This window comes from Lotus japonicus, chromosome 5 (genome assembly GCF_012489685.1).
Source record: "Lotus japonicus ecotype B-129 chromosome 5, LjGifu_v1.2".
NCBI lineage: Eukaryota > Viridiplantae > Streptophyta > Magnoliopsida > Fabales > Fabaceae > Lotus > Lotus japonicus.
Window position 1 is genome coordinate 58,933,688 of NC_080045.1, and position 20,374 is coordinate 58,954,061.

The 20,374-nt window shown below is 35.5% G+C and overlaps 4 protein-coding genes across 7 annotated transcripts; 2 read left to right on the top strand and 2 right to left on the bottom strand.

Moving 5' to 3' along the window:
• Positions 1-1,559: 1,559 nt before the first annotated feature.
• On the top strand, positions 1,560-3,104 carry LOC130720422 (uncharacterized protein At4g04775-like). The gene is made up of 2 exons (XM_057571065.1): positions 1,560-2,280; positions 2,372-3,104. The coding sequence occupies exons 1-2, from the start codon at positions 2,107-2,109 to the stop codon at positions 2,639-2,641; spliced, it is 444 nt and encodes a 147-aa protein (XP_057427048.1). The 5' UTR covers positions 1,560-2,106; the 3' UTR covers positions 2,642-3,104.
• A 117-nt stretch (positions 3,105-3,221) lies between these two features.
• LOC130719875 (uncharacterized) lies at positions 3,222-5,000 on the bottom strand. The gene is made up of 3 exons (XM_057570473.1): positions 3,823-5,000; positions 3,572-3,739; positions 3,222-3,482 (listed from the first exon to the last, which is right to left on the bottom strand). Exons 1-3 carry the CDS (start codon positions 4,921-4,923, stop codon positions 3,222-3,224), a joined length of 1,530 nt encoding a protein of 509 aa, XP_057426456.1. The 5' UTR covers positions 4,924-5,000.
• A 21-nt stretch (positions 5,001-5,021) lies between these two features.
• Positions 5,022-7,245, bottom strand: LOC130719876 (uncharacterized). Its single transcript, XM_057570475.1, has 2 exons — positions 7,003-7,245; positions 5,022-6,762 (listed from the first exon to the last, which is right to left on the bottom strand). The coding sequence occupies exon 2, from the start codon at positions 6,759-6,761 to the stop codon at positions 5,022-5,024; it is 1,740 nt and encodes a 579-aa protein (XP_057426458.1). The 5' UTR covers position 6,762; positions 7,003-7,245.
• A 2,154-nt stretch (positions 7,246-9,399) lies between these two features.
• LOC130717264 (aminodeoxychorismate synthase, chloroplastic) lies at positions 9,400-20,110 on the top strand. 4 transcript variants are annotated; one of them, XM_057567431.1, is made up of 14 exons: positions 9,400-9,554; positions 9,901-10,268; positions 11,232-11,363; positions 12,270-12,337; positions 13,168-13,232; positions 13,394-13,460; positions 14,623-14,904; positions 14,997-15,123; positions 15,436-15,758; positions 15,887-15,966; positions 16,168-16,270; positions 18,046-18,128; positions 18,254-18,871; positions 19,255-20,110. In XM_057567431.1, the coding sequence occupies exons 2-14, from the start codon at positions 9,932-9,934 to the stop codon at positions 19,757-19,759; spliced, it is 2,790 nt and encodes a 929-aa protein (XP_057423414.1). In that variant the 5' UTR covers positions 9,400-9,554; positions 9,901-9,931; the 3' UTR covers positions 19,760-20,110. The 4 variants fall into 4 exon arrangements, with proteins under 4 accessions (XP_057423414.1, XP_057423416.1, XP_057423415.1 ...); XM_057567433.1 differs by having other exon boundaries at positions 9,425-9,554; positions 9,904-10,268; XM_057567432.1 differs by having other exon boundaries at positions 9,454-9,679.
• Positions 20,111-20,374: the final 264 nt, after the last annotated feature.

Sequence of the window (20,374 nt, forward strand, 5' to 3'; positions counted from 1 at the left end):
TTGATTTTTATTATATTTAATTTGAAATTGTAAAATAATATATATATATATATGACATCATATTACTAATTTTAGGATTATTCTAAAATATAGATTTTTTTTACAGGCAAATGATAGTTGTTAGTAAAAAAATTGAATATAAGATTCTAAAAAAAAATTAAAATATAGATAATGATGTTGATTTTACTTATAAAATGATAGAGATATATGACATTGTATAACTAATTAAATGAATAGGTCAATTACATCATATTAAATTTTTATAATTAGTGTAAAAACTTAAACTTATCTTTAATTAAATTTTAATTTATCAAATATTCACAGCTATAAAAAATTGTTACTTTCTATATTTAAACTCAAGATAAAAATATAGATTTAACAAAAAAAATGGCAAATACATTTAAAGATAAAAAAGTCACAATTGACTTTTGTTAATTATTATAATATCATTAATAATCATTAAATATCTTATTAATACTGTAGTTATTTTTAAAAATATGAAATTGTTGACTATTGAACTTATTGGAAATTAGAAAATACAAATATTACATCATCTACCTACTAATAATAGTATGAGAGAGAAAACAACTTAAAAATAAAGAATGAGGGAGTGACACTTATCGGAGTTGTAATTTTATAGTTTCGAAAATAGTATATAATATTGATATATAATAAAAATATTGATATTGATAGATATAGAATAGGATGAGCAAGAAAACTATTATTGTTATTATTCGTTCATGAACAGCAAGTCAATAACAAGAATTATTATTACAAGTCTATAACCACATTTTAGTGTTTCAAAGTGATCAGAAGGGGTAAGAATAATGCCCTGATATCATAACTATGATAGAAAGCTATATACTCTTACCCCATTTTCATATACTAGTATTTTTTAATTTCCTTCTTGTAAAAAAAATGATTAGAAGAGCCACCAAAATAAAATAAAAAATGAAAATAAGAGTAAACTGAGGAGTTGTAGATATAATACAAAATATGATAATGTTAATTAGATACTCTTGCATTTATCTAACATTGTCGTATATTATTTATATTCTTTTCATTTTCAAAATTTGTTATGACATTTTTTCGGTACTCTTTCTAAGATACTAAAAGACAAAGATTTGCAACTTAAAATATATGTAGAGTAAAAAAAAAAGCATAAATAATCAACATATGAATAGGAAAACCTAAAATGACTATTTTTTTTTTAAATGAAAAACCTAAAATGACTAACAACCTGCATATTTGGTAAAGATGACACCAATACATCTAAACTTTTGTGATTTGAAAAAAAAAAATCCTAAATGAAATATATTATATGAAATATATATTCCCACTTCACTTCCTTTTCAATCACGTTTTCATTTACTTGTCTCTTGCATTTCTTCTTTTCTTATTATATTATTTATCATTTGATCATCTCTCTTAATTATCTTTATTTTCCTACCTATTGAGCTTAAAGTGAATTTCCTGCAAAATATGCAGGTTAACTAATACGAGATTTTTCTACAATATAATTGTCATACTTAGAATATGAATAATATTTTTCCGGGTTAACTGTTATATTAGTCCTTGTCTTTGTCTCGCCGTCTGAGGTAGGTCCGTCCCCGGAAAAAAATTTGTCTGAAGTCCTCTTGTTTGAAAAGTGGTTGGAGCAAGCCCTCGCCGGAGGGCGGAGCTCCGGCGAGTGCATGTGTGGCTTGGTGACTAGGATTAATGAACCCACGTGGCATTAAAAAATAAATAAAAAATAAAAATCAAATTACAACTCAGAATTTTAAACCTAATTAACCTATTTCTAATTAACCCTAACTTAATTAACCAAAAACTAATTTCCCCCCCAAACTTAACCCAATTCACACCAAATCAACCCTACCCCCAAATCAACCCAATCCCAATCTGAAGTAGCAGGGTTCTCCTTCATCGTAAGCCTTATCGTGTTCTTCCTCTGCCGTCTCCTGTTCTTCTTCATCGTCTTCCTCTTATCGTGTTCTCCTTCCTCTCTATCTTGTTCTTCTGGGTCGGCTTTGGTGCGGCTTCTTCTGGGTCTTGTCGTTTTCTCCTTTTCCTCTCCTATTTGGTGCGACTTCTTCTGGATCTTACATGGATAGTTCTTCTGGTTTCAAGGGTTCCACTGCTTCCTCCTCTCGTTTCAGGCAGAGGCCACGATCTGCAGGTGCAAGGGCTAACTGTCCTTGTGGTCTTCCTCTCATTATTTACACTGCTGGTACTCGAGTGAACTCAGAAAGGAGGTTTTTGAGATGCAGAAATTGGCATGTAAGTGTTGTATACTTTGATTTCAATCTTGGGTAATCGTTCTATTTGGATTTCAATTTTGGATAACCCTTCAATTTTTCTACACTTTCAGTTACCAGGCACATGTAATTTCTTTTTTTGGATTGATGATCCTGTTGATGAAAGACAACCCAGGCATGTAGAGGCTGATACTGACATTTCTGAGATTGACAATTCATCTAACTCTGTGCTTCCTGGACCTGATTTGAAGAAGAAGATGAAGAAGTTAAAGAAGAAGGTTGAAATTGAGACATTTCACAAGAATGTTGCACGGTTGATTGCTCTGATTTCTTGGATAGTCACAGTTCTGGTGTTTTTGTATGGCAAGAGTTTGAAGGGTTGAAGGGTTTCAAGGGTTTCAAGTTAATTCTGTTTTAGGGTGGTTGGTTTGTGTTAGGGAATGAATTTGGTTGTTTGTTCTAGGGGATGTATGTGGTTGTTTGTGGGATGAAATACTTGTTGTGTAGCATGAATTCAACTTAATGAAATGAAAGAAAAGTTGTTGTCTCTCATTTATGTCTCATTCCTACTTCCTTTACCATACACAGTTAACATTGAAAGAAAAATGATAGTATAAGGACTTAAACATGAAGTCAAACATGTAAGTAAAGATGCAAAACTTTAAACAGAAACAAGAGAAGGACTTTAACCTTGAATTTGAAGTGCAACATCAATACATAAGGAGGACTTAAACATGAACTTGTTGTTTGGACCATATAGTCACAGCAAACAAAACAACATAAACAACATAAAAGCCTGTTTTAATAACTAACAAAAGCAAGTGGCTATAGTTTTGTGGTCCACAAATCCCCACTCCCTAAATATTACAAAAAAACTGACCCTAGTGGCCATGTGGTGCATCTGCTGCTTTTGACAAAAAAAGATTCCCACTCCATTAAAGTTGTCCCTCATCCAAATCACAGTCAAGTTGAACCTCCAAGGGTGTTGTCCATCACAACACTGCACTGTGTTGGAACATTTCCTCCACCTTCTTCTTCTATTATTTCCATTTGATGTCCTGCATCTGCTACAGAACCTGCTGGATCTGAGCTGCCAGGTTCAGGATTTTCAACCATAGAACATGAAGTAGTCGCCCCTCCATTGTCATGAATTAGTGCAGCTATATATTTGCTTTTAATGCAACCATCATCAAAAGATCTAGGAATTTCAGGTACCTTTTCTTTCTGAAAAAATCATAAGGAAAAGTTTGCTATAATTTGTGTTCACAAAGTGAAATTAAAGCTTATTGGTTGATTATGGGTTTAGGAAATACCTGTTTTCCATTATTGTGAGGGACTTGGACAGTAGCAGAAGTTGGTTCCTTTATCACAATCCCAGGTAGAGAAATTGGTTCATTGGGGGTTTTCTTTGGGTATTTCTTACAACTTGTCTTATAGTGACCATATTGCTTGCACACACTGCACCTCTTATTACCTTTTTTCTGTTTCAATACACAAGTTGCATTACATTCAAGAAATACAAAATTATGAACAAACAAAATTTAGTAGAGTTTAGTGTTAATACCTCTTTCTTATTCTGACCAGTTGTTGGTTGGTGTGTTTCATCACCTGGAGCTGGAGCTGCAGTGGCCTGTTGTGATTCAGTCTCCAACAATTTCTCCAGTACTGCATCCATCTGGGCATCAAGCTCTGCTGCATCTATCTCTATCTCTTCTTCAATTGGGTTTTTGCAACCTTTCTTATTGTGTCCATACTGGTTGCACCTGCTACACCTCACAAAAGCACCTCCTCTCTTCAACTTGTTTGGATTAGGGTCATCATATGGGTCCCTCCTTCTCAATTTTTTGGGCCTCCCTGCACCTCTCTTAAACAGTGGTGGCAGAATGCACTCAGGGTCATTTGGTGTCACAATCCACTGGTCAGGGCCAGGAAGTGGAGTGATTTCATGTTCATAAGTAGCCCTGAAAGCACCTTTTTTGTAACAATCATCAACATAGCTCTTTGGATCATAACCCTTGAAGTTAATTCCACACACTGCATGCCTGCAAGGAAAGCCATTGATCTCCCAGAATTTGCAGCTGCATTTCCTGTCCCTCAAGCTTACAACATGCCTCTGCAAAGTGTGAGCATGACGAACTTCAAACTTCTCATTTCCCACTTGCCTAGGAATCCAGTTCTTGCTCTTTCCCACCTCAAATCCTATTCTTTTAAGTGGCTTTGGCATAATCTGACATGTCCAGTTGTTAAGCTTCTCCATCATCTTTGGAAACCTCCCCATGACATAGGTCCTAATCCACTCCATCATAGTGAGAATAGGTTTGTCTCTGGCCAAAATAATTGCAGCATTGAAGGACTCTGAGAGGTTGTTCATGATGACATCACACTTGGGCCAAATGCTAAATGCATGCCTGCACCAAGAAGATGTTGGTTTCTCCATCAACCATTCAAAGGCAAGCAGATTCTTTTCCTTAATGAGCTGCATTTTCTCCCTCCATTCTTCTTCATATGTAGCTTTTGCGGCTGCCATCATCAGGTTCCTTAAAAGAACTCCACCACCAAACTTTGTCTTCAAATTTGCATACAGGTGTCTCACACACAGCCTATGATCACAACCTTGGAGCAACTCTTCTTTGAAGACTTCCATCAAACCCTGTGATGATAACATAACACAAGCCAGACAATTAGATTATCACCATGACATTGTAATATTTGTAAGTGAAAGAATATATATATATTTACCTTTTGTTGGTCTGAGATAAAGCATCATCTACTTGACCTTGTAGGGTCAATGTCATCCATCAACAGCTCCATAAACCACCTCCAACTGTCCTTGTTCTCTGATTCAACCACAGCAAAGGCAAGGGGGAAGTATTCCTCATTTGGATCACGAGCTACAGCTGACAAAAGGATCCCTCCATGTTTTGTTTTCAGATGACATCCATCCAAGCCAATAAATGGCCTACATCCCCCCAGAAACCCTCTCTTACACCCTTCTAAGCACATATAAAATCTGAGGAACCTAGGATGCAAGCTAGCTCTTGGTGTCACAAAGTTGATTTTGCATGTGTTACCTGCATCCCTCCTTCTCAACTCATTGCTGAATCTCCAAAGCAAAGTATATTGCATTTCAGCAGCTCCATCAACCTCCTCAGTTGCCAACTTCTTACCTTTCCAAGCTCTGTATCTGGTAATTCCAATTCCTAGATTTACCCTGAAATCATCAACAATCTCATTGGTGCTAATTTTGTTTACAGTCCTGATTTTGTTCAACAAATTTTTCTTCACCCATCTAACATTGGCAGACTTATTATCAAAAACCCTTGCACATGTGTGCTCTCCCTTAAGAGTTTTGATTCTATAAGTCTGTTTGTTTCCAACTTTGCTACATAAGATCACAAATGGACAGCCATCACTCAAGCATACAACCCTGCATCTCTTACTGTCATTCTTCTTGAATTTATATTCCCTGTTATTTTTCATACAGTAGTCAGTGAGGGCTTCCTTGAACTGTGTAAGTGATATAAACTCCATACCCAATGTGAATTTGAAATCTGGGCCCATGTCATCCTCATTGAATCTTTCAAACCTTCTCCTAGGAATCCCTTCCTGCTCACTATCAGTGGGGACACTTTCAAGGTCCTCACTCTCATAGCCTCCACATAAATCTGTCTCATCTCTCTTTTCCCCATCATCATTATCTGCTGCAGTTTGTTGAAGCATTTGAGTAATGTGCTCATTCAATAGGGACTCAGCCTGAGCAAATCCTGGGTTTGTAACTTCCTCCCCTTTTGCTAAATCCCTTTCTTCTTCACTATCATCGACCCTATCAACTTCAGAAACATCAGAATCATCATTTTCTTCTTCCTGGTTATCCTCACCAGCTTTATCACCATCTACCCCATCTACTACTTCAGGAACTGCAACTTCAGGGTCCACAACATTAGGGATAACGGGTTCAGGAATCACAGCTTCAAGGAGAACAGGTTCAGGGAGAATAGTTTCATTTTGTAGCATTGCAACTTCATTAGGAAATTGCTCATCATCAGATAACTCTACAACTTCAGGAGGTCCCTTATTTGTTCCTTGTCTCACCATTGCTTGCAACCTACCTGACTTTCTCACCCTTAGTTTTTGTACCTTAACATTCTTGTTGGCATCTTTCTTCTTTTCCTTTAATGCAGTAGGTAGAGTGGGAGGGTCTTTGGATAGATTGTCCACAAATATAACACCTTCATGGTCATTTCCAACTGCATATTTAGCAAATTCCTTGGCATCCATATCTGTTGTGTAATTCCTGAAAACATGCCAGTCAACATCCTCATCAGGAAGCCACAGTAAATCAAACTCTTTGTAGCCAAGACCTTTGACAATTTCCACAGTTTTAGAGTAGGACCATTTAGACTCATCAAGATCATGGAACTCACTTTTGGCACCACCGAAGTAATGCCAGTAAGGACTACTTCCAAACCAACCACCATGTCGCACAACCAGTGTAAAAACCATCCTGAGAAATCACAAATTTATCAACCACATAAAACAACAGTGAAGCATGCTAATATAGCAACCCTCATACCCATCCCTGCACCCTAAGTCATTGTAGACGAAAACCCTAAGCATGCTAATATAGGACCATATGCCATTATCGAAGAACCCAGGAAAACCATAAACCCAAAACAACGAACCAAAAACCCCAAACCCAAAACCACATGTCATTATTGAAGAGGAGAGGAAGAACGAAACTTACTTTGAAGAAGCACAATGAGCGGCGAGCCTGAGCAAGAGAACCGGCGAGAACACGAACGATGACGGAGAATTCGATGGTAGACGATGGTAGGGGAAGAACCCTGCTACTTCAGATTGGGATTGGGTTGATTTGGGGGTAGGGTTGATTTGGTGTGAATTGGGTTAAGTTTGGGGGGAAAATTAGTTTTTGGTTAATTAAGTTAGGGTTAATTAGAAATAGGTTAATTAGGTTTAAAATTCTGAGTTGTAATTTGATTTTTATTTTTTATTTATTTGTTAATGCCACGTGGGTTCATTAATCCTAGTCACCAAGCCACACATGCACTCGCCGGAGCTCCGCCCTCCGGCGAGGGCCTGCTCCAACCACTTTTCAAACAAGAGGACTTCAGACAAATTTTTTTCCGGGGAGGGACCTACCTCAGACGGCGAGACAAAGACAAGGACTAATATAACAGTTAACCCTATTTTTCCTCCACTTTGACATTATGGAGTGAAAAATAAGAGATGTTTGTTCTTCAAAAAACTAGAAAAGAAGTGATAGATGATAAGAGGAGAGAGGTAGAAACAAAAATAGGTGGAAATGAAGTGTTTAATATATGAGGTGTGTATTGAGTAATGATATATACACACCTCATCTATTAAACACTTCATTTCCACCTATTTTTGTTTCTACCTCTCTCCTCTTATCATCTATCACATCTAAAACTTTATCTCTCTTATTTTTTCTTTTCTTCCTATCTCTCTCTCCCTCCACCTCAAAATGAGGTGTGAAGAAAACATTTTCCAAGGTGTATGTTAGAGCTGTCAATACGGGTCAGCCCGACCCATATGGGTCAGTCCGTATGGGTTGGGTTCAAAACGGGTTGGGTTATGTCAACTCGGGGTCTTAACGAGTCAGGAAAATATGAACCCAACCCCTACCCGCAACGAGCTCACGGGTTGGCGGGCTGGCTCGCGGGTTGAGTGAAATAAATATTAAAAATTAAGAAATTGGATTAGAAAATGTTTAAAATGCTATAAAAAATAATTTCAAAAAAATACTTATAGAAATTGGTATCAACTCATAAAAAGAGGTTTATCAACGCAATTATTTTTATCTCACATTTGAAATATAGAAAAAGAATTTTGTTTACAGGATTTAAGAATACAATTATTTTACTGTCACATTTAAAATGAGATAAATAATATAATAATAATAAATAAAACATAAAAAGTTGACTCAAATTAAAAAAAAATGAAAATTTCAATTTTTCTATATAAAATTAATCCATAAAACTAACATGAAATTAAAGAGAAATAAAATAATTTTTTTAATTAAAAATAACTCTAACCCGACGGGTTGGCTCGCTTGACCCGCGGGTTGGCTCGTCTAACCCGCGGGTTAAACGAGCCGGATTGCACTAACCCAAGTTCTTTTCGAGCTGGAATTTAACCAACCCAACCCGGCTCATTTAGCCAACCCGTCGAGCTGGCCCGCAGGTTGGAACCCATATTAATAGCTCTAGTGTATGTGTAGTGGTGTGAGATATATTCACAACAAAACATAACGAGGATATACCTGACACTTTGACACTCAAATCAACTACTATATCAGAGTAAAAGATCTTCGAAGAATATTCAATAAGCAAAATGAACAATGCTTATGTAATTAAACGTTCAAAAGTGTATTTATTATGGACAAATTTTTCCTCCAGGAACTTGATCCATGAACCTTTTCATCCCCAACCCATATGTCTCTAACTCTTACCATTTGAACTATCATTCGGGGACCATATGAAGTGTAGTTAAAGCCCACAGTGTAGCCATCGTAAATAAGTTACGAGTTAATGATCATGCTCGGGCAGCCTCTATGCTATTGGTTGTGCTGTCTATGTTTTGATCGGCTAACTATTTGAGTGAACTAAATCTTGCATTAGTTGCCCTTACTAACAAACATGACATTCACTCTGTTGTGAATCTAGTAGATCGTCAAGGACGATATTGAGTCTTATGACTATTTGAGTATGCCAGGACGATGTTTATATATTTAATTTTGATATACTCATACATACTTTTTATTTCATCTCAATTTCACCAACTTTACTTCTGATTTTTTTCCTATAATCCTATCACATTACATATGATAGTCATTAAGACTGTGAGCGGAATGATTGTGAACTTTTGTTTCGATATATTCACAAAAAATTTATTTTTCATCCCATTATTAGTTTATTTTTCCATATCTCTTTTATTTTCAAAAATCACATCACTCATCTTTTAATCATTGTCATCTTCTTTTGGTACATCAGAAAGATAAATTACACCACAAATAATTAATCTCTTGACATTTCCTCTCTAATTTATATGCCACAAACTCCTAACACTTGAGCTATCATTTGGATAGTTCATCGTCCTCTTCCATGTGTGACGTTGAATTTTGGTGTGATGTATTAATTTCCTATAAATTTCTTCCCATTCATTTCTTCCTTAAGCCGCCACCACCACCCGCTCCGAATCCACAACCACCTTCCCTCACTTTACCTTCTCACCATTCATTCTCTGCAACTCTTCCTCGTACGTGTCTCTCTTCCTTCACCTTCTTCTGATTCAAAACCAATCTCAGCTCCTCCTTCACCTCTTCCTAATATCTCTTTGTTTTTCTTGTAAAGTTTGAATCTTTCACGTGATTTGACTAATGGGTATTCATATCTCTTTATGATCTCTTCCTTTGCATCTGCAAGATCCTCCTTTGTGTAACTTATTTTTGTTGCATACATGAGAACATGATTACATGATTTGTTTTGTACTTTTTGTATCTTAGCTTGTGTTTGCACAATGTTACAAGCTCAAAAGCTACCATCTTTACTTAATTTGATTCATGGGCATAGCAGTTAATGATTACATGCATATTCATCTGCAGTAGTGGAGTGTAGAAGCTAGTTCCTGTGAAAATGAGCTCCTCCTTGAGTTTTTTGGCTTCTGAGTTCCCCTGTTCAACTAGTGAAGCCACACAATACACAAATGTGAGCTTTCTTTTGTCTAGACCCTTAGTAAGGGTTTCTTGTCTCATTGAGAAAGATGATATGAAGGCGTCGAATCGGTATCGTGGTGGAAGAAATGTGAGGGTTTGTTGCCAGTTGGTGCCTAGCCACTTACAAGAGTCATACAAAAGAAAGAAAAGGCCACAAGTGCCTAAACAGAAGTTGGATTTTGTGAGGACTTTGTTGATTGACAACTATGATAGCTACACATACAATATATACCAGGCGCTTTCGGTTATTAATGGCAGTAAGTTCTCTCATTTGAATGTGGATTTGGATAGAAAACATTTGGGAAATATTGATTTGCTAGATTGTGTTTGGATACCTTGTATTAAAAAACCTTAGCAAGAGACATTTTGGAAAAAGAGAAGCAACTTTTCCTTAAAAGAGAATATAGTGCAAAGGTACTAATTGTTCGGTTATCAAGCTGTGCAATATTAAAACATGTGTCTTCTAAACTCAGTAAGCATCCTTACTAGTGATAGTTTATATCAAGGTTCTAAATATGTGGTTGTGTCGTGATAATATTGTGGCAAATCACGGAGGAATGCGACTGTAATTGTGGTCGCGATGTGCTGATACCTTCACGGATACCTCCAAAACCATGATGTCATGGTCATATTTGTGGTCATGGACCTTGATATAAAACAATGGTTATATTAATATGATGGTTGAAATTAGTTATTGTTGCAACTTGGTGGTAGCAATTAATTGAAAGTAATAAAAGCCTGTGGGGTCTCAGAACAATTGCATTAGAAGACATGTTTGATTAAATTTATCATGTCCAGTTATTTTAATTTATATACATGATATTAGACATGTAGAGTTAGCTCGTTTCCTTTCCCTATAAGTCTCTGTTCATCCTGATCCAGTTTCCATTATGGACCACCAAAATGGAGCTGTAATGGTCAATCAATGAGTGATCACCTTAGATTTAATGTCAAAAAAAAAATAATGTATAGATTCAAATAGAACTGTCTAGATTTTAATAATAGAACACTGTTGGGATTATCTTCACCCCCACAACAATTTAAAACTGAATTAGATTCTGAGTAAGAATCAAGATGATGTTGTTCTGCAAGAACGTTTAACACTTTTTCTAAACATTATAAAATCCCATTAATTGTACTCTATGCTTGGAAGGTTTGGGAAGTTAACTTTTGGATTTTATGTCCATTTTAACAGCTGGTTTGGTTTTTCAATTTGCCAGTACCTCCTGTGGTGATCCGGAATGATGAATGGACATGGGAAGAACTTTGCCACTACTTGTATGAGGAATATGCATTTGATAACATTGTAATATCACCTGGACCTGGTACTCCATCGTGCCCAGAGGATATAGGTGAGAATCATGGAATGCCCTTCTGGACTGATAATTTCATGACATTTATAGGAAGCAAGAGAAAAATTTGTTGATGGAATCATAAGTGTAAATGTTTGTAGTCCTTTTCTTTATATTCAAGGACCTATATATCATCGTATAATGCATTCATGGCAAATCTACACTTCCAGCCATTGAGAGTTAGGGGTGGTTCAGAGACAACTATGAAATATTTGTCTGTCTGATAACCCTGGTGATAGCAGTATGTGACTCGAGAAATCAGTGAAAGAGTAACACTGCTAACAGAAAATTCACATTAAGAGTCGCACAGTAACCCCTGTTATTTCTTGTGATAAAACTTTATCTTCAAACCATTTCTAGTTTACCCAAATGCTAAACATAAGATATTTTAGGAGATGTTATTGAACAACAAAAACCAAGGCTTACTCTATTACACCAGATGGGATTGGTTAAATGGATCAATCAACACCATTAGGCTCCTTCAAACAAAAAATTTCATCAGATTTATTTAGAGTAAGGTCGTTTTCAATTGTTTCTCCTGAAGTATTCTTCAATCTGCCCCCTTTTAATATATTTGACTATCTAGCATCTACGATTTGATCCAATTCTTGAACTAGTGCCTAAAGTCCTTAACTAGTCTTCTTCTCACATGACCACACCATGTGAGTCTAGTTTTTACATTACACTACAGGTGCTGTAACCTTCTATGTGAAACACCCTCAAACCACATGGATTACAATTTATTAGCATAGCTGTGCTTATGTGCGACTTAAAGGAGATATATTTAGTTTGCAGAATTTAATTATAAGATTTAATTTAATATGTTGTCCTGATTGTTGTTTCAAGAGGTGTGAAAGATACTTTTTTGATTTTTTTACTTTCTGGAAATGGTTTTTTATGCTTCAGGAATTTGTCTTCAGCTATTTTCCAAATGCTGGGATATTCCTGTTCTGGGTGTTTGCTTAGGACACCAGGTATTTCCCTCTCCTTTTTGCAACATTGTACTCTTATTTTTCACTTCTAATTTATCCACTTTCTGGCTGAGGAAACCTTCAATGTATCATGCATTCTTCCATTCTAGAATATTGTGCAAACTCTTTCAGATTTCAACTTATACTGTTGATAAGATGCACAAGTTTCAATGGAGTGCATTGCATATCTATTTAGGCATTGTTGTAACATGACAGCAACTTTATCCATCTAATTATTTGTCTCCCTATACCCAAAACTCTCGCTAAAGTTCATTTTTCTTTTGTTAGCAAAGTTTCTTATAATAAGATATATAAAGATGGAACAAGTATGAGCCCTGTAAGACGAACTTTATGCTTTTAATTGCTTCAGTGAAAATTGATAGACAAAATTTAATGAGTAGTTTTTAAACAGTTTGTTTAAAGTTTAAACTCCTATCTTGAATAAATTGAGTGGATTTAATTCTTCATTATTGAGAAATCTCCCATTTTCGTTTATAATCAGGATATATTTGGAATGTTACATTTCTTTGTTTATGGGGTTCCTTGCATAAGTTAGTTTTAAAGAATATTAGTTATTATGAATCGATGTAAGGTTACAAAGGAATTCTGGTTCACAAATGCCTGATACTAACAATGAACTTATCCACCAATGCCTTTTGTGATGCTATGTTCCTGTTTCAATCATTATATTAAACTTAACTCTGTTGAGATTCATCTGTTTTATATATATGTTCCTGTTTCAATCATTATATTATCAGCTGTCATATTTATGGCTTTATAGCTATTGTTTACACTATGTTCTTTTCTTAGTTTAATTGCTTAATCTGTGATAGGCATTAGGTTATGTGCATGGAGCTCAAGTTGTTCACGCACCTGAGCCAATCCATGGACGTTTGAGGTATGGTTAAACATTTCAAAATTTTATCAGTTGTTTTTATGGAAATTATTACATAATTGCTACATTTAGGAAGATTAATATACGTTAAAAACCTTGTCACTTATAGTTCTCATATCTATTCCTTCCCCTTTCATTTAACTATATTTTCTCTTACTGTGCAGTGAAGTTGAGCACAATGGCTGCCAGCTTTTTCATGACATACCTTCCGGTAGAGATTCTGGTTTCAAGGTGCCTTTACCACTGTATATTTGAAATAATATGAATTTGGGTCCTTGAAAACTTTTTGAAGAATTTGAATATTTTATTTACAATTCAATCTTATTCATCTTTGAGACATACAAGTCATTCAGACACAAAGAAACTCTAAATTTAATCTCATTCTTTCTGTATGGCTGATGTTGCTCAATATCGACTGAAGTTGTTTCGGATTCTTAAGTGAGTTCTGAATTTGTAAATGACACGTGGACTTTTTTTTTCCTTGCTGGTTTTTAGGGGAGGAAAAGGTTTTGCGGTGCTGTGTTCATTTAGCAAGCACGTGGAAAATTTGATTATAAATATATACCTTTTGTTTCTATGTTGCTTTCTTCTCGTGGTTTCTTTAAAAGGGTGTTTCTATATCAAATATGCAGAGGCATTACCGTGCTATTTTCAGCTGATGTTTTCATATTTGTCCTTTTCCCTTGTCTCTTTTGTTTTAAGAGTATTCCCAATCTCCTTGATGTGCTATTCTTTCTGTCAAGGCATTGTTAATTTTATTCAAGTATAAATAAAGATGAGCAGATAAGGAAGATGCCTTGTTTCTAATTTTGTCGGTGGAGGTTCTTCTATTTATGTTTATTTTCTTTCTCCAGGGGAAAAGGGAGATGTTGGGTGGCTGGGTGAGTGAGTGAGGAAGGGCTACAACACACGGTTGGTGTTGGTTGCTCATAATACTGCCAAAATTGTTTCGCTCCCTTGGAATATTCTTAAGATGTTTTGTTAAAATTCTTAGGAATGTTTGATTGATGTGATTGGTTCAATTGTAAATTCATAGTAATCTTGGCGTTTTTTTCCAAAATCACCCTTGTTCAGTTCAATTTTTAATCAGAAGAGAGAGCCATTTCTTGGAATTCTAAAATGTAACCGCAACCAAATGTCCCTTTGCTGTAGTCCATTACCATTGTATTTAAGCAAAAATGGCTGTGTAAGTAAATAACTTGCTGATAATATCTGAAATTTTTTATGATGCAGAAATGTCATTCTTCATCTAAAATATGGATTATGTACGATGCAAACTGCTCCCTTGCAATTTGTTCATTCTTTCCTGTTAATTTAATTTTTCTTGTCAAAATTAAATACTATCAGAACCACTACTACCACCATCATAATTGTTGTTTGTCACATATTTCAGGTAGTTCGATATCATTCACTGGTCATAGATTCTGAATCACTTCCTGAAGAGCTCATTCCAATAGCATGGACTTCTTCCACTACCAGACTTCCATTTATCGGAGCCAAGGATTCTGACAAGTCCAATGCTCATGAAATAATGACAGACAAAAGCGTCTTTGTTGATCCTTTTTTACCTAAAGTAGGAAACAGAAGTTCACACCTTTCTGACAATGGAAAAACTAGAAATGCAAGAGTGCTAATGGGAATCAAGCATTCTACAATGCCACACTATGGTGTGCAGGTGCTAAGTATAGAGATGATCCTTCTACAGTCTGCAGTTTGTTTATTTTTATTCACTATTTTTTAACTACGTTCAACTCATTCGACCTCCAGTTTCATCCAGAGAGTGTTGCAACCTGCTATGGAAGTCAAATATTCAAGAATTTTAAAGAGATTACTGATGATTATTGGCTGAGATTTTGGTCATCGTGCAAAAAGGATAAATCTGCTCATTTCGATGGTACACTGAAAAACTTTGCTTTTTTATCCCCCCTTCAAAGAAAAGAAAAACCGAAGAACTTCTTTTATCATGGTTCACTTTGTCGGGCATACATGCTTATCAAGCACTTAATTATCGAGGAGGCATTCACTTTGTATCTTGTGTTCCAGTCTTGTTATGGTCTAGTTCTAGGAAATATCTAGATCTCCAAAACTAGAGTAAAATCTCATTAGTTCTATTTACATGCTGCATAGTTACTTTCTTAATTTCCATTGGCCTTCAAATATATATGATAATTTCTTATAATTTATCTGAGCAGTAAACTTTCTTTAGCGTGCATGCAGGTTTCAAGTGCTAGCAGACTCTGCAGAGAATTTCACAGAAGCTTTAGTTCAGAGAAGAAAACAATGGATCAGCTAGAAGTAGTTCATGAAGATAGGAATTTGGTACACACTAATGCTGAGATGAAGGGTTTAGAAATGCTCAACATCCTAAATGTTCAACATGTAGGCACCGGTTATAAATGTTTGAAGTTGAAATGGAGGAAACTTGATCACCTGGCTGGTCAAGTTGGTGGTGCGAAAAGTATATTCTGTTGGTTGTATGGACATGAAGCTGAAAACACCTTCTGGTTGGATAGTTCTTCCACAGAGAAGGTATTTATCTGAATTCATGTATTTATCTTGATTCTTTAGACATGAAGCTGAAAGTTTACTTCATTACTATATTTTTCCATCATAACTTACATTACCATGTCTATCAATATTCTTCCTGTCCTAATTAGGGAAGAGCACGCTTTTCATTCATGGGAGGAAAAGGTGGATCACTTTGGAAGCAGATAACGTTTCGATTATCTGATCAAAGGTTTGAATTTAATCCTATTAACTGTTAATTTTTAATTATTTCTTACAGCTTTTCAATTCTGTTCTATATTTTAGATCCTCTTTTTTTATGATGCATTGACAAAAAAGATTTCTTCCAAATTAGTGTAACCTTTTTACCCTTTGATGTAGATAATAGTAAGTAATAGTAAAATAGTATGTGTAATTTATATTGTTTATCCAGTGAAGGTTGTTCAAAAGGTGGTGGCTATTTGTCATTGGAAGATTCTCAAGGTTCTGCGAAAACAATTTTTTTGGAAGACGGTTTTCTTGATTTTTTGAATAAGGTTATATACTAAAACTCCCTTTTTATGCTTTATTCTTGCATATCACACTTCTCAACTCAGACATGACTTTGAGATATGTGAACATTCTTGGGCTTCTACCTAACAGTTTAAGCTTCTGGGAGACTTGGTATTTGAAATGGTATTAGAAATTTAGAATCTCTATAAGAATTTCAATCCTTGTTAGTTGTTAGTTGTTACCCTCATTCTTCACAGTTAAGCTGATTATCACAAGATAAAGATGGACCTATAATTATATATGCTTCAAACCTTAAAATTTCTCACTTGAAGGGGCATGTTTTATATATAAAATTGTCAACGGACTTGTACATAGCAGCTCAAGCTTTAGGTTAAATTTGGCCTCGACACTTGTTATATAGTTTCTATGGTTTGGGGGATATCTTATCATACCCTGGGTAGATTGCCTCTTATCATATGATGTCTTGTGTATAAACTGGTATATATACATCATAATGACTATACAGAATCCCTAAACAATGAGGATTGAGAAATTGAAAATGGAAATTGTTAGAAGTATAATATAAAAACTATTTATGTGTCTTCACCCAACAGCTTAAGCTTTTGGGAAAGTGATAGGTACCAGAGGAGATAGATAGATAGAGGGAGCTGTATTGTTCTGTAACTGAAATTGCACAGGTAACACTAGCTTTTGAGAGGCCAGACTCTCCATCTTTGGTGATTCAACTGAATGCCCCACTAACTATCTGTCTCCTCCTTTTAAGGGCAAAACAGTTATTGACAGCTAACTATCTCACAAACTAGTAACTAACTTCCTAACCCTCATGACCAATACGTTATTACATTTGAGTCCCTAAGCTCCTCCCCTCCTCTGATATACATTCTTAATGATAGGCGTAGCTCGATCTCTTTCAGAAAGTTGGTACATGACAAGGTATCAGAGCATCTATATCCAAGTGGTCTAGAGTTAGACCCTTGTGGCTCCAGTATTCTACTGAAAGTTGAATCTCAGGACATGCTAGGTGGCATGTGCATTGTCCACACTTATGTGAGGGGGTGTGTTAGAAGTATAATATAAAAACCATTCATGTGTCTTCACCCAACAGCTTAAGCTTTTGGGGAAGTTGGTTCATGAGTCATGACAGAACCTTTGCCTAACTAACCATCTATGGTGAGTGTATCAAGAATATAAAAGGAAAACAAAATATAGCAATTAACATCATAATCAACTTCCCCCTGAAGCTAGAACATATATATCAGATGCATCCCGATTGTTACATCTGTAGATTATCCTAGGCACAAATAAGAAATTGAACATTAGGGATTGAGAAATTAAAAACAGAAACTATGCCTAATTAACTATCTATAATAAGTGTATCAAGAATATAAAAGGAAAGGACCGCAATTACAATCACAATCAACAAGACTTTATCCTAAATATTCTAAAATATACAAGAAGTGATCCTCAATTCCTAATAGCTCATTCTCGTTTGATCTAGACCAATAAAATGCCATATTTCACACTATGTTTTTTCGCTTTGATCAGAGATGAAGTTAAGAAATGAAGGGGTGGGGTATACAGGATAAAGTAAACAGGATAAGACACATTACAAATGTCAAATCTTCGTGTAGTGAACCTCCCAGCATGTATGTATTTTCTTGGTACATATTGAAATTATTTCCTGATTTGCTTGGATCTTTCTTATATGATAGGCCTAATTTTTGTTACAAACATAATGGCATATTTAATCTTTTTATTCCTCTTCCCACATAAATATGTTGCCTTCACAATGTTGCAGGAGCTTCAATCACATCTTTATGATAAAAATGAGTATGAAGGTCTGCCATTTGACTTTCATGGTGGTTATGTTGGTTACATCGGGTAGGTGGTAGAGTCAAGCAATCATATGTTTACACTAAGAATATGTCAATCAATTTCTTGGTTTTTTAAAACTTACCTCTTCAGCGAATCAACACCAGACAAATAATTGATTTCCGTTGTTGCAGGTATGACCTCAAAGTTGAATGTGGCGTCACATCTAACCGTCACAAATCTAAAACTCCAGATGCATGTTTTTTCTTTGCTGACAATCTTGTAGTCATAGACCACAAAAACGATGATGTTTATTTATTGGCTATATGTGAAGAAAGTTCAAGTATTACACAGTGGTTGGATGATACTGAGGAGAGACTTCTGAGCTTAAATGACTCTCTGAGAATGGGTTTAGAAAGACAGTATTCTCACCCTTCAACTTTTTCCTCACGTGAGGCTGGTTTTGCAGCTGAAAAATCTAGAGAGCAGTACATTGAAGATGTGAAAAAGTGTTTAAACTATATTAAAGATGGAGAAAGCTATGAGTTGTGCCTCACAACTCAGATAAGGAAACCAATTGAGGAATTAAATTCTTTTGGACTTTATCTGCATTTAAGAGAAAGGAATCCAGCGCCTTATGCTGCTTGGCTTAGTTTTCCAAAGGAAGATCTTTATATTTGCTGTTCGTCTCCTGAGAGGTTCCTGCAGTTGGATAGGAATGATATACTAGAAGCTAAGCCCATCAAGGGTACTATAGCTCGTGGTGCTACCGAAGAGGAAGATGAGCAACTCAAATCGAAACTACAGCTCAGGTAACAACACATTTATTTCTGGGAACAAATAAGTCTATCCATCACCATTTCCACGTTCCTATCCCCTTTAAATTTTGGAATTATATCCTAGGATGTTTTTCCTAAGTATATTTGATGCTTCAGTAATTTGGAAACAATCAAGACTCATTGAAATGTGTGATGCCCCAATTTTGATGCAAATAAAATCTTGTATTATGTATGAATCTGCTATCTAGAGTTTACATATGTTGAAGCGAATTCAAACCCAATTTCCTTATGGGGTTTCCTCATTCAGATCTGATACAAATATGCAATATCCAGGATTATAACATGATATAGCAAAACACTCTGAACTATTCAATTGGGTGATTCTGTTGTGGACTAACTTGCTTTCTACATTTCAGTGAAAAGGAACAGGCTGAAAACTTGATGATTGTTGACCTTCTGAGGAATGACCTTGGTCGCGTATGTGATCCAGGATCGGTTCATGTGCCACATCTCATGGATGTGGAATCGTATGCAACTGTTCACACAATGGTCAGTACAATTCGTGGGAAGAAGCGGTTAGATGTTAGTGTTGTAGACTGTGTCAAAGCTGCATTTCCCGGTGGTTCAATGACAGGTGCACCGAAGTTGAGATCCATGGAACTTCTTGATTCTCTTGAAAGTTGTTCACGAGGTATCTACTCAGGCTGCATTGGATTTTTCTCATATAATCAAACATTTGATCTAAATATAGTCATAAGAACAGTTGTTATACATGAGGGTGAAGCTTCCATAGGAGCTGGAGGGGCAATTATTGCGCTGTCAAACCCCGAAAACGAATATGAAGAGATGATCTTAAAAACAAAAGCCCCTAGGAAGGCTGTGACAGATTTAATAGAGTTCAATAAGTCCAACAGCAGCTAGCTCAGACAACAATGATCAAAGTGTTTTCATCCTACTAATCATTTTGTATTTTCACATAAAGAATACAAAAGAATATTGAAATATAGCAAAGGTTCAATTGTTTTGAAGTTAGAAGGTTTTCTTTTTCAAACAGCAGGATTCCAATCCTTTTCAATTTTAATAGAAGCAAGCGTGCTTACACGCTTGATTTGATATAGTAGACTATAATAATATTTATGCATAGATGAACTATATACTTTAGGCTTTCTGAGTGTTAAGTTCAGGTTTTTCTGTACTATAGTTTGTATTGAATACATTCCTAGTGTTTTAATTGTATTCATTCATTTAATGGAAATGTTCACCTTATATATATCTCATTTAGTTCAAGAAGTCCTTTGTTCTATCTGTTATTATGAATGGAGTGACGAATGTGATAAAGTTAGACATATTCAATGGCTCTCGTACAAGTTAAAACACATGCTATTGGTATCTGCAGATAAAAACTGTCCGTCAAGTAAAATTAAATTACCTGCATCCACAGATATCCGTAAATTTACTTAATGGGGCGGATGTGTGAAGATAAAAACTGTCCATTAAGTAAAATTACCCGCATCCACGCATATCCGTAAATTTACT

Excerpts from the sequence above, each read along its gene's own strand:
- LOC130720422 (XM_057571065.1), top strand. The coding sequence starts at position 2,107 with ATGGATAGTTCTTCTGGTTTCAAGGGTTCCACTGCTTCCTCCTCTCGT. Across the intron at positions 2,281-2,371 it reads TGAGATGCAGAAATTGGCAT|TTACCAGGCACATGTAATTT; the intron begins GTAAGTGTTGTA and ends CTACACTTTCAG.
- LOC130719875 (XM_057570473.1), bottom strand. The coding sequence starts at position 4,923 with ATGTTATCATCACAGGGTTTGATGGAAGTCTTCAAAGAAGAGTTGCTC. Across the intron at positions 3,740-3,822 it reads CTGGTCAGAATAAGAAAGAG|AAAAAAGGTAATAAGAGGTG; the intron begins GTATTAACACTA and ends GTATTGAAACAG. Across the intron at positions 3,483-3,571 it reads CTCACAATAATGGAAAACAG|AAAGAAAAGGTACCTGAAAT; the intron begins GTATTTCCTAAA and ends TGATTTTTTCAG.
- LOC130719876 (XM_057570475.1), bottom strand. The coding sequence starts at position 6,761 with ATGGTTTTTACACTGGTTGTGCGACATGGTGGTTGGTTTGGAAGTAGT.
- LOC130717264 (XM_057567431.1), top strand. The coding sequence starts at position 9,932 with ATGAGCTCCTCCTTGAGTTTTTTGGCTTCTGAGTTCCCCTGTTCAACT. Across the intron at positions 13,233-13,393 it reads CCAATCCATGGACGTTTGAG|TGAAGTTGAGCACAATGGCT; the intron begins GTATGGTTAAAC and ends CTTACTGTGCAG. Across the intron at positions 15,124-15,435 it reads TAAATCTGCTCATTTCGATG|CGTGCATGCAGGTTTCAAGT; the intron begins GTACACTGAAAA and ends AACTTTCTTTAG.